Genomic DNA, 13637 nt, shown 5'->3' on the forward strand with positions numbered 1-13637 from the left:
TGATGCCAGCAACGCACAACCTGCTCCCGCTCCATGAACCTCGCTGCGTGCAATGACCGCGCCCTGCGTTGCAAGTCTGACATTTCCGCGACTCCGCTGAGGTCACTCAGGATCATCGTGACACTATGAAGTCAACCATCACGTTCTGACGGACCGGGACATGCGATCCAGCTGGGTAAAACAGAATTGACACATCCTGGATGATGCCACATCATCTCCCCCTGCATCCAGACGGAACCAACGCCTCACCGCCATCTGCTTTGCAGTGCAGAAGCAAAGACTCTTTCCTCTGAAGCCATTTGTTTGAATTTCTATTCCTTTGGGTGCTCAGCTAATTGAACAATTCAGCTTACACAATACGTCACACCCTAACAGACTAACAAGACTTAAAGCTCAAACCACAAATTTGTTTCAGTCCTCAAATGAACCTTTTCTACCAGGACATGTTCTGCAACTGGATTTTTTATTGCGTTATTGCTACTCCTACCATCAGAATTTTTTCCCAACAAGGGCAAATTTGGCCCATGTGTATACTTTTTTTGCGCCACATTTGTGTCATTTTTTATGCAAAAGCAGTGCTAACTTACAAACTACAATTATATTTTGTAAGTTAGCACCACTTTTTCATAAAAAGATGACGCAAATGAGGTGCTAACAAAGTATAAACATGGGCCTTGGTACTTTTGTGTTTCTGACAGTGGAATGTGTAGCTCCAGTGTTGACCAAGAATGAAACATTGTGTCCCGTAACATTGGCATTTACATAGTGACCACACTGATCTATTTGTAAGGATGCTGCTAAAATGTAATCCTCATCATCAGAACTGTCACTGTTAAATGTGTCTGAAATCTCCTCATCACTCAACTGAATTAAGGAAAACTGTGATACTAACTGATTTACATTTGCATTTGCTCTCTGATTCACATTTGGACTGAGAAACAATGAGTTACTGCGGTGGCATTGGGGCTTTTGGAATCTGCATTTGTTGAGGGACCTGTATTTGCTGTGTAACCTGTATTGGCTGTGCACCTGTGGAAGGAATCACATTTTGGAGTCAGGGTCTTTGCATTCTCTGAATTTGAACTTCATCATTGCCAATAATCTGAGCAATACCACCATTCTGCACCAAAAAATGCACTTTATTTTAGGACATTCGCATCTCCAGTGTCCATAATTTCCACAAGCATGACATGGATGTGTTTTCTTCATTGACTGCACATCAACCATACTTCCACTCTGAACTGTTTGACACCTTGTCCTCTAAACCTAAACTGAGGCACGTTATTAACCTGCTATTGCAAACCTTGCATTCCACTACTGTTCACCAACATCTGAATTTTTGTCTCAGCAGCTTTCAATTTCATCACCATTAACTTCTTCAAAGTTTTCTGATTCAATTCGATTTCCTCACCACAATACCTTGTATGCTGCAGGATGCCATCAATTGGCTTTTTCTGCCAACAAATGAATGGCCAGATATATGAAAGCCTTAAACTTAAAGTTGGTGGTAACCCATTCGTAGATGGAAAGAGGTCCCGACGGGACCCGTTCCCCTTTGTGAAAGGAAGAGAAAATATTTTTGCAGAGTAGATAGTGGTTCCACGGACCACTGCCTATTCTGAAAAATTGAAAAGAAAACATTTTATTTTGTTGTGTGAAATGCATTCCATTTTCCTTAAAGGAAAACAGACTTCAATTAAAAACAATTTTAAAAATGCTTTATTTAAAAAGCAGTCACAGACATGCCATCATTACTGTAAGTGCAGCCATTCTCAATGTGGTCGCAAATTGCGATCTTCCTCGTGAATATTAATGAGGTAAGTCATTTGTGACCCAATTTGGAATTGCTAAATGTGTCTGAGACGCATTTGCACATTGTGATTCGCAATCAATGGCACTTAGAGACTCGCAAAATGGAAAGTTCATACATCTGGCCCCAAGTGCTTGTGAATCATTCCAATAACTTCTGGTTATAATCCTTGCAGCTTCCAAATAATCAATGACCCATATCTTTGGGCTCAATGTTCTCTGTACCACTATGCTATTTGAAAGCTTGCAAGAACCCTTCAAAATAAGCATGAATTGACTCCTTTGTTTCCTAAGTCGTTCTGTCAATTTTCCGCCAATCAATGTCTTTCAGGGACACTTTGTTCTTCAAAAATCCAATCATTTAATAATACTTTTTCACCACCACTTCAGACAGAACAACTGTTACTGGATCTCTCAGTGGTTCACGATCAGGCCAATCAACTCTTTGCTTTTACGCGTCCCACAAATGAGCTTGAACCACAATGTCACACAACAAGTTCAAACCTTCCTACAGGCATTTTGAAAGCTTCACAAATCTCTCTAGCTGCTTTACCACTCTATTGGTTTCTCTCTCAATGTCGGGTAATCATTTGTGAATGACAGTATGTCACTCCTACTCAAGGGTACACTTACATAACCTCCCCCTGGTATTTCTCTCTTCAGCATCACTTTTATATTATCTTTAGCCTGATTTTCTCCTGCCTAAGACAATTTCTGCTTTGCTCTTTTCTGATATTTTTTCTCTGCCTAACTGCCTTCCCATTTATGTAATGCACTCCATGTTTGATGTATGTGATTAATTCCTTTATGTGCATTCTCATTCTGGGTGATTTCATGGTATGAATATCTTTGGTACTGAATTCTAACCTGTTAGAAATGGGGTTTTTGATTGGCAGTCAGGTTACCCCCTGTCCAAGCAAAAGCCCACACTCTAGTCAGGGTAAGTCACACACAATCCAAGATTATCCTGTGCCCACCCTTTGGTAGCTTGGCACGAGCAGTCAGGCTTAATTTAGAAGGCAATGTGTAAAGTATTTGTGCAATAAATCATACAATACCACCATATAGCAGCACAAAAATACACCACACAGTGTTTAGAAAAATATATAATATTTATCAGGATAATTGTAGGTCAAAACGAAATAAAGTTGCAATGTGAATTTGTAGAGATATCAATGGAAAGTGATATAAAGTGTCTTAAGTCTTTAAAAAGCAAACAAAGTCTCTTTCACGCACAAAGTACCTGCTTTGGAGTGGAAAATATCCTCAGAGGGCCACAGAAGAAGAGATACGTGAAAAAAGGGTGTGTGCGTCGATTTCTCCCCAGCACACACGGACTTGCGTCGTTATTTTTCACGCAGGGAAGTCGTGCGTCATTTTCCGGCGCGCGGACAGTCTCTTTCTGTGGATCGCGGGGATTACCAGATGTCCCGGGTCTGTGCGTGGATTTTCCTGCTTGTTTTCCAGTTGCGCGTCGTTCTGCGCGTCGAAATTACGATCTCACGGCAGGCGTCGCGTTGATTTCTCCTCTAGAGGTCGGGCGGCGGCGTCCTTGTGAAGCCCTGCGTCGAAGTTCCGGTCATCCCGAAGGCGTCGCGTCGATCAGTTTCGGTGTGCGGCGTTTTTCTCGCCGCGGAACAAGCTGTGCGTCAAAATCTTCGGTGCACGGAGCGTCCAAGTGAAAAAGAGAAGTCTTTTTGGTCCTGAGACTTCAGGGAGCAGGAGGCAAGTTCTATCCAAGCCCTTGGAGAGCACTTTCACAGCCATACAAGAGTTCAGCAAGGCAGCAGGCCAACAGCAAGGCAGCAGTCCTTTGTAGAAAGCAGACAGGTGAGTCCTTTGAGCAGCCAGGCAGTTCTTCTTGGCAGGATGTAGTTTCTGGTTCAGGTTTCTTCTCCAGCAAGTGTCTTATGAGGTAGGGCAGAGGTCCTGTTTTATACCCAAATGTGCCTTTGAAGTGGGGGAGACTTCAAAGAGTGGCTAAGAAGTGCACCAGGTCCCCTTCCAGTTCAATCCTGTCTGCCAGGGTCCCAGTAGGGGGTGTGGCAGTCCTTTGTGTGAGAGCAGGCCCTCCACCCTCCCAGCTCAGGAAGACCCATTCAAAATGCAGATGTATGCAAGTGAGGCTGAGTACCCTGTGTTTGGGGTGTGTCTGAGTGAATGCACAAGGAGCTGTCAACTAAGCCCAGCCAGACGTGGATTGTAAGGCACAGAAAGATTTAAGTGCAGAGAAATGCTCACTTTCTAAAAGTGGCATTTCTAGAATAGTAATATTAAATCCAACTTCACCAGTCAGCAGGATTTAATATTACCATTCTGGCCATACTAAATATGACCTTCCTACTCCTTTCAGATCAGCAGCTACCACTTCAATACTGTATGAGGGCAGCCCCAATGTTAGCCTATGAAGGGAGCAGGCCTCACAGTAGTGCAAAAACGAATTTAGGAGTTTTACACTACCAGGACATGTAAACTACACAGGTACATGTCCTGCCTTTCACCCACACAGCACCCTGCTCTAGGGGTTACCTAGGGCACACATTAGAGGTGACTTATATGTGAAGAAAGCGGAGGTTTAGGCTTGGCAAGTACTTTTAAATGCCAAGTCGAGGTGACAGTGAAACTGCACACACAGGCCTTGCAATGGCAGGCCTGAGAGAAGGGAAAGGGGCTACTTAAGTGTGTGGCACAACCAGTGCTGCAGGCCCACTAGTAGCATTTAATCTACCAGCCCTATGCACATAGAGTGCACATTACTAGGGACTTATAAGTAAATTAATAGTCCAATCAGGTATGATTCAAAGTTACCATGTTTTAAGGGAGAGAGCATATGCACTTTAGCACTGGTTAGCAGTGGTAAAGTGCGCAGAGTCTAAAAGCCAGCAAAAACAGTGTCCAAAAAGTGGAGGGAGGCAGGCAAAAAGTTAGGGGTGACCACCCTAAGGCTGTCAGGTCTAACATAACCTGTAACTTCTCTTTAAAGGTTTAGATATTTCTATTTCTACTTCATATTTTTCGGCCAATTCTGCTAACGTCTTGTAAGCTAGTTCTGCACTTTGAGTAACATCTTTTCATATGAATAGCAATTCATCTTCTGTGTATGTTTCTAATTGCTCCATCTCTAGCGTTCCCATAATCAATTAGTTTAATTCTAATTTTAATCTGGGCACATTCACTGTTCTGTCTCTCTTCTGACCTAAAATTAAAATTTTTGTACTTGTGGCTCCTTTTGGCCTCCGATTGTCTAACCAATCAGTTTACTGCTGTGCTGAAAAACTTTCAAAACTAATATTGTTTCTCTGGGACATAATTAGCAGGGTACTGCAATGTGCAACTTGTAATGTGATGTGGTGTGGGCATAAAGGGAAGTAGAGTTCCCTGAGGAAACATCACATCAAGAACTGTTCCTGCTTCATTTAACATCGGGATAGGATCTGCCCTTCATGTAGGAATCAAAGGTTGACTAAGAAAAGCTGTCCTCTGCATCTCCAAATTGTTTGAAAATAACGATCTCTACACACCAATTGGTGACATCCCTGCGGACACCAGTGTTTCTGGGACTGCTGAAACATACATGGACTAAACATTACTTTTAGTGTTACCTGAAGCATAATATGGAACAACTGGACCTATAGGTATGGGAACTGTCAGTGCATAGGTTCTGATGGGTCCCTTCTGATTCTGTAGAATTTGCATTCAAGTACTTTGTCCTGTTCAACAGTACTGAAAGTCTGTCCTGTTTGATTTTGGGCAACATTTGACACTGTCTGTACTGCTGTATACATAGGAATAGTCTGATTCTGATTAACTTTCTGCACAGGTGTAGTGACAAGAGGTATCTGCAACATTTGATTCACACTAGGACTTGGCATGAACTGATTTATAACCAGGCTTGTAACGTACTGTGCTCTATTGACGGTTGGAACTGGTGGATAAACCGTGGACACTTGTGTTCCTGAATTTACAGGTGTACTTGGAACTGTCTGCATTGGGGTCTGTGAAACTAGAGCAGTAGGCATACTCAAGCCTACATTCAGGTTTGCTTCCTCAACTGAATGATACAGTGGGAAACAATTAATCAGACACTGATTTATAAACTAATCTTCCAAATCAGTCTCATACGTACCTGTCTTTTTACAATCATCTTCTGTCTGTTCTGCTTTCGCTGTCTGTTTCTTTCTTGTCTTAGGTTTTGTGCTCCCATCACCTTCCTCTCTGATAGCTTGAAGCATCCTCAGTCCATCAAGTATGGCTGTTCTACACATTTTTCGTTCTTCATCCCCTCTAGCTTCCGCTAATGTCTTAACTGCTTTCTTCATTCTGTTCTCAAATTGTGTTGATTCTTTCTGTCTTGCAACAATGTCCCCAATAGCTAGAGCTTCAAATTGTGTGGGTCTTCAAGAAGGTTTTGATTCACACATTACTCTCATCAAATTGTCTAAAATTCTCAGATTAAACATTCCATAACAAGAAAAAGCTAATGGACATTCATTCTCAGAGATCTTATACCATTTTTTTAGCCATATGCATGCAGAAACTAATTTTGTTTCTGACACTTCGTAACCTGTGTTACCTCACGTGCTACCTTTTCACCTTTTCTAAATGGAATAAACATATCTCCTCTAAGTGCACTTCTTAAAGCTTCTAAAAATGTAATTTTTGCCTAAATTCAATTAACCACAACTATTTTCAATCGAATCCAGAAAGTGCAGTCAAACCCACAATCATTTCCACAATCTGTTCTCAACCAATGGTAGTGGAGTACTGTTGACCTACACCGGCGCAGTTTCACACTAACCGACCAATTCCAGCATTGCACAAAACGATGCCACACTTTTCTCAGCAGCTGTAGTCACTTTGCAAATGTCGCTCACACAATTGCTCACTCTTACTCTAAATGCAAAATATTGCAAGCAAAAACCAACAACCTGTCTGCACACTATGTGTAGGAATGGGCTACACTTCCAACTGTGGCTTTCACAATTACACATGAGTGAACTTGGCCAGCACTTCTCACTCCAGTTGATATAGATCCTCCATGTGCACACAGGATTCACGAAATACCAACCACAGTTCACACTCACTCAAGGAAGACTACTGGCACTATCAACGACTTCTCTTGGCAAGTACCTCACTGCAAGCAATAAATTAACCAAGTGTCTTCTACACTTGTGCATTGTCCTGGGATCTTAGGCCTGGATGGACCTGTCAACAACAACAAACGTGCACATTTATTTGGCAAAAAGCGCCACAATCACTTCAAGTACGACAACTCCACAAAACACTTCACAGCATCACACTTTACCACAATCTTCAAGCAAAAAGCATCACAAGCGCAAATCCCTATATATACTCACACAACACTTCAGTTGTAGTCACAACGCTGGAACTTCATCAATCCCTGGAACAGATCATGGGACGAATTACAAGGTGGGCAACATTTTTAGTGGGCAATCACTTTAGATTGACCCCATTTCCCTAACACTAAACAAAAATATGGTCCCCCCTCTTATGCGACAAAACTGTAACTCAGCTACCAGAACTGTGAATTCTAACATTAACCTAAAATATGGTTCCCCCTCTTATGGGATTGAAATCATACCACTTCTGCTACCAAAACTGCAGATGTGTTTTAATCCTTCACACGAATCAAAGGCTTCACTGAGATTGATGGACCTTTTTACCCAGAAAGAAGTATAGTGAACCACACATAATTTTACATTAACACTACCCTAACACTTTAGACACCATGACCAATGCGACCACAGAAGAAAAACTGGAATACATTCAAAGCTTTATTTTACAACCACAATGTCAGTGTTATACAGACAGACATAAAATCAAATGATGAAGGTATATAAGCATCAAAGGCTGCCCAAAAGCAGCAAAACAACTTCAAATGAGTTAGCATTGACATAATTAGGCATTCAAGAAGAATTATGCATATCATTAATGAAATTATCCGAGATACAGAAATATATCTCAGGTCAGATTGTATCAACATTTGTCAAGTTCAATTAAGCAGAGTATGATATTTTTTGGGCTGGACACAAGTTGTCCCTACAGCTAACCAAATCAGGAAAAGCATGTGTAGGGAGGGACACATGCGGACAAGAATACAAATGAAGACAAAAATAATTTGAGAAACGTTTTTCTCAGGCTACACAATACTAGCTTGAAAAATAAAAGAGTGAGTGTCATCACAATAGATTCCATTCTAGAGAAGGGACATGATGGGACATGTTGAGGGGTAATGGCAATCAGCTGAGAGAGGTATACCGCTCCAAGAGACAGCATTCAGTGGTTCTTCATTGGTATAGCATCAGGTCAGCAAGGCATCTGCAAGCATCAGGGCCTGCATGGGACTGACCAAAAGTTCAAAATTCATTGGTGTTTAAAATCCCATAAAATGTTCCGAATGGTCCGATGATATCACTTCAATTAATACTAAAGGGGAATCATCTAATACGAATAAACTGAAATCTGCATTTTGCAGCACTTCATTTGGTTCCCAGGTTTTCACCATGGGATCATCTCCATTCAGTGTGAATCCAAACAGTTTGAAACATTTGTATGCCATGTTCTTGTGTTTGATTCAAATCAAGGTTAAACACACTAAGGGGCATATTTATACTCCTTTTGCGCCGAATTTGCGTCGTTTTTTTTTACGCAAAATCGACGCAAAACTAACTCCATATTTATACTTTGGCGTTAGACGCGTCTAGTGCCAAAGTTCATGGAGTTAGCGTCATTTATTTGCGTGAACACCTTCCTTGCATTAATGATATGCAAGGTAGGCGTTCCCGTCTTAAAAAATGACTCCGATGCATATGCGTCGTATTTATACTCCCGGGCAAAAATGACGCCCGGGAGTGGGCGGGTCTAAAAAACCTGCATTAGCGCCGGATTTTAACGCCTGGGTCAGGGCAGGCGTTAAGGGACCTGTGGGCTCAGAATGAGCCCAGAGGTGCCCTCCCCTGCCCCCAGGGACACCCCCTGCCACCCTTGCCCACCCCAGGAGGATACCCAAGGATGGAGGGACCCACCCCAGGGACATTAAGGTAAGTTCAGGTAAGTATTATTATTATTTTTTTTGTGGCATAGGGGGGCCTGATTTGCACCCCCCTACATGCCACTATGCCCAATGACTATGCCCAGGGGACAGAAGTCCCCTGGGCATGGCCATTGGGCAAGGGGGCATGACTCCTGTCTTTGCTAAGACAGGAGTCATTTCAATGGGGGATGGGCGTCGTAAAAAAATGGCGCAAATCGGGTTGTGGCGATTTTTTTGCCTCAGCCTGACTTGCACCATTTGTGGACGCCCATACGCCATTTTCCCCCTACGCCGGCGCTGCCTGGTGTACGTCGTTTTTTTTAACGCACACCAGACAGCGCCGGCGGCTAACGCCGGCTAATGTCATTGAATAAATACGGCGCCCGCATGGCGCTTCAGAATGGCGTTAGCCGGCGCTAATTTTTTGGGCGCAAATCTGCGTTAGCGCAGTTTTGCGTCAAAAAGTATAAATATGGCCCTAAACGTCCACGTTAGGCTTTTTACAAGTAGTACTTTGCTTCTCATGGGAAAGTAATCTGAAGTTAGACTTTAAGTTATAGAAAGAACTAATGCAGCATGATTACATAACTGTGAAATACAAGCTCTGTAGGCCTTAATTACGCTAACACAAGAAAATATAAAATGAAAATAAAAAAAATACTTGTTAATGAAACAGAGATAATCTGCAAACATATAAATTCATCATTAATAATATTTCAGTAATATAAGTAAAACATGTCATTTAAAATTGTAAAAGCTTATTATTATCTAATTACATTAAGACAGAGAACTGCATTTTCTCACTTGCATATTCTTCCAGTTGTTGTTATTCTTTCACTAAACATAAGAAATGCAAATTTGTTACAACATAAGCTATTAGTTTAGAGTTAAAATTTCAAAGGCAGTGTAAGCACATTTTTAATGTGTGTCAGGACAGATTTCTACATTAGGCTGTCAAACATGAGACATAAATCGTCACCTTCGACTGACGTCTGGGTCACTAAAGGCATTACTAAAATTTACCCTCCAACACTACAGTAAGATGTCTGGTCAGTACAAACGTGTAGCAGACTTGGGGGCAGATATTTTAACTTTTCATGCAATACACTGCAGCAACATAGGTTTTCATCTCTGTTTCCCTCTCTCCATACCTTGACACACTTCAGGTCACCATGAGCCAATACAGACATCTTTGCATAGTAGTGCAAAGAGTTCTGCTTGATGTCAAGAGTTGGTTTTGCACAGGAAGGTTGCAAAAACAAATCCTTAACATAGTTTAACACTGTTTCCACTTTCAATGTGTGCTGTACTGTGCAGCACACAGCAAAAGTCTAAACATTTTAAAGAAATAAAATATTTCACCAAGTTACCACGATTTCAAAGGGGAAATAATTTTTGGCACAAAGTCTTGTATGCAAATGTCAGTAGATAGGGCTTTGTGTCAAAAACCATAGGTGGCTGCATGAGTAGGCCCATGTACCACCGATAACCAAAGTAATGCAAAGTAGACTTCACTAAATAAAGCTTTGTTTTCCAGATAATATGATCATTTTTCCTCCCAGTGCATTTATATTATTTTATCCTGCAATGGAAACATGTAATTCAGCTGTTACATTGTCCTCATCCTTGTTGGCTTGCGTGTTGGCTTCATGACTGATTCCAGAGGGACATCACAATCGGAACTAGAAGTGTTATGACGGGGAGTACCATTTCCATTACATTAGTCTTGCTGATGTCAGCAGGGCATGATGAAGAGTCCAGTGGCATGACTCATTTGGCAGTTTAAAGATCTGGAAACTATTGACAATTTATCTTTATTGTGACCAGCCTATAATGATTAGCTACAGTAGGCACAAATAAAAATGCAAGGTTTTGCACTGTTAACTAGAAAATGCATTGCTGATATAGCTAAACCCTTTAACATTCCCTTGAATTGTTCAGGTGCTAGAATTTGGAACAAACTCTGATTTCATGGCAAAGACAATCAGAGCACGCTCATCCCAAGAAAGAGGTCAGTCATTTTGATGATAAACACTGTTAACTAGTAAATTAGGTGATCCTTGCCATGATCAGCGGCAAACATGGTACAGTTCATAAAGTGAATGCTATCCATGTCATCCACCATAACTTGGGCCTCATTTAAGAGGCCCTAGAGGCACACTGCGCCACCGGAGGGTCAATTTTTTTGACACTCAGGTGGTGCAATGTGCCAGCCTATATTTTCAAGGCCTTTTAAATATGGGCCTCTTTCATGCATAACACTGCACTGCATTGAAGGGGCGTTCCATAGGTGTTGCTTGGGGTGTTCCCATGTAATACCCATGGAACCGGGAGGAATCTTATGCACTCCCAGATTTACAAGTCTGGGAATGCATCAGATTCCTACGCCACCTTAGGGGTGCCATAAGAATGACGTGATGGGGAGAAATATCCACCTCTTCTGAAGGTGCCCCTTCCTGCATAAAATAAATCATCCCGCAACATGAGCATCCTTGAACTGTGGTGAAAGGCTGCCTGCTTTGGTGGTAGGCGGTGATTTTTGCACCTGCGCAGGGGGAGAGAACAGAAATGTGCTGTATCATGTAGATACAGAACATTTCTGCCCATTCCTGGTGGCACCATGGGCATCGCAAATGAGGCTCCCTTTTATTCAGAGGTTTATAAGGGAATCCATTTAGATGTTGAAATCACCTGCTTTGAAATAAACAGGTGTAGATATTGGTGAGAGTATTTTGGATCATTCTGAGAACCATGCTTTTGAGCTCTCAGGTTTACAGTCATGTTACAAATATTGCTTTGTTCACAGCAGACTAGGTGTTCGGCATGTTTCCTCATTAAGTAGAGACAGCTGAGGAGTACTGTGGTCTTTGGTGGATTTTTGGCAGAGAGCTAGTGAATGGACATACAATGAGTTACAGACTTGTGAAAGGGAGGAGAGAGATCATTGTGAGAGGTCATTTTTGAGCTAACCAAAACTTTTGAGCTAGATGGCAGTATCTGACATGGTGAGCTTAACTGTTAAGTGGTAGTTATGTTGGATAGAAGATTACTTTGAAGCAGTAATCAAAGAATGGTAATGTGCGTAAAGGTGAAATAGTAGATATCGGCAGGTAGTGGAAGGGTGAAAGGATGAATGGATAGATACTTTGATTTAAAAGTTAAGGATTATAGGGCAGGTTGTGCTCATTTGCTTAACGTGCTTGGTGTTCAAATAGGGTTATGGCATTTTTTGGCAACTCCCTTGCAGCAAGCGATACATCTTGTGACTTGCAATATCCCATGCAGTTGCTCAATAACACTAATTTAAGGTAACTTCTGTAACGAGTTCTTGGTCTTTTCAAAGATAGTTTAAACTCTTTCACCAATGATGCTTCATGTAATTACTAACATGGTATGTAATTGATCGAACATGAAAATGCCTATGCATATTTCCACTGATCTCTAAGCTGCATCCATATTTAAAATATTAAAAGTTAACTTCTAACTACTGTTGTTCTACCTGTACAATTATTTTGAGGGATACATTGTCCTAAAATGAAATGTCATTTGATAATTTCATGCAGGCACTTTAATATATTTTCTTTCTTTCCACCTGATGTGTTGGCCAACCATGAAAACCATGCAGAACTCTAGAAATTGAGTGAGTATGAAATATAATTGCCATTAACATTCAATTCATATTGATTTTTAAATGTGAAAGTGACATTGTGTGCTTTCTTTTTGGTGTCTTGATCACTTTCTTGTCATGTCAAATGTTCTGCAGCATAAAGTACCTGTACAACCATCATTATGCTCATAACATTCGAATTTACTGTATGTGTTATTCACCATAGTGTTTATACCCATTCATAGTGTAAATATATATGTTAACTACTTAGGTAAGTTGCATACAACTTACAAACTACATCCACAGCATTAACAAGGTGATCTGGTCAGTTATTATGTTGTAACCATATGTTGTCCCTGATTGTTACATGGCGCCTGTTTGTTATATCATACCCACATGATTTCATGAAAGAAGTGCAGAAAGGGAGATTGGAGAAACAGAAAGGTCAGCGGGAAAAAGCAGATGTAATGCATGATTTTGAAAGTGATTCTAGATGACCTGTGATTCACATTTATAAGGAATGCTGATGGCTGGAAATTTCACCATGTTGTTTACATGGAGACAACTTTGCCTTTGAAAGACAGTTGTTACCTTTTCTCTGTTCTTCAAACTAGCTGCCAGCCTTTCATGGGTGATTCCCCCTGTTCCATCATGGTTAGCTTGTATTGTGGGAAGCTGGGAAGCAAAAAATTAACACAGTGAAGTGTGGGGTTCTCAATTGTACCCACTTCTAAAGCATTTAGTTCCTGTGGCTTGTGGAGAAAATATTATTTCATCTGTCTAGATTACAAAGGCTTCCCAAATCACTGTACCTAACCATGTGGGACTTTTAGGGTCTCTGTCTATGTACGGTCCTATAATGTTGGCAGGAGTAGCTGAGCTACCTATGAAAACTGATAGTGGGGAGTTCATCAACTGGACCCCAGTAGGAGGATGGTTCTTTTTTCTACGTTGAAGTCAAAAACAGTTCTTTCAAGTATTTGTGGACCTTTGGAAATGTGGGCAAACTGGCATTTTACTTTAATTACTTTATTGTAAATTTTGAGTAGAGGTGGGAGGAGAGTCTTACACTTATGTGAGGGAACAAAGGTACTTTAGGGAAACTGCAAGTAATAGTACTGAGCTTAAAGTTTTTAGATTAACATTGTGAATATTGTGAGCATTACA

General features: G+C 41.2%; 1 protein-coding gene across 2 annotated transcripts in view; it reads left to right on the top strand.

The window, feature by feature from the left end:
• LOC138265923 (indoleamine 2,3-dioxygenase 2-like) overlaps nt 1-13637 on the top strand; it is a 260844-nt gene that overhangs the window by 176269 nt on the left and 70938 nt on the right. For both annotated transcript variants that reach the window (XM_069214114.1, XM_069214115.1), the window contains one exon: nt 12489-12503. In XM_069214114.1, coding sequence (XP_069070215.1) covers nt 12489-12503 — 15 coding nt within the window. The remainder of the gene's footprint in view (nt 1-12488; nt 12504-13637) is intronic.

Source organism: Pleurodeles waltl, chromosome 11 (genome assembly GCF_031143425.1).
Source record: "Pleurodeles waltl isolate 20211129_DDA chromosome 11, aPleWal1.hap1.20221129, whole genome shotgun sequence".
NCBI classification, from domain to species: domain Eukaryota; kingdom Metazoa; phylum Chordata; class Amphibia; order Caudata; family Salamandridae; genus Pleurodeles; species Pleurodeles waltl.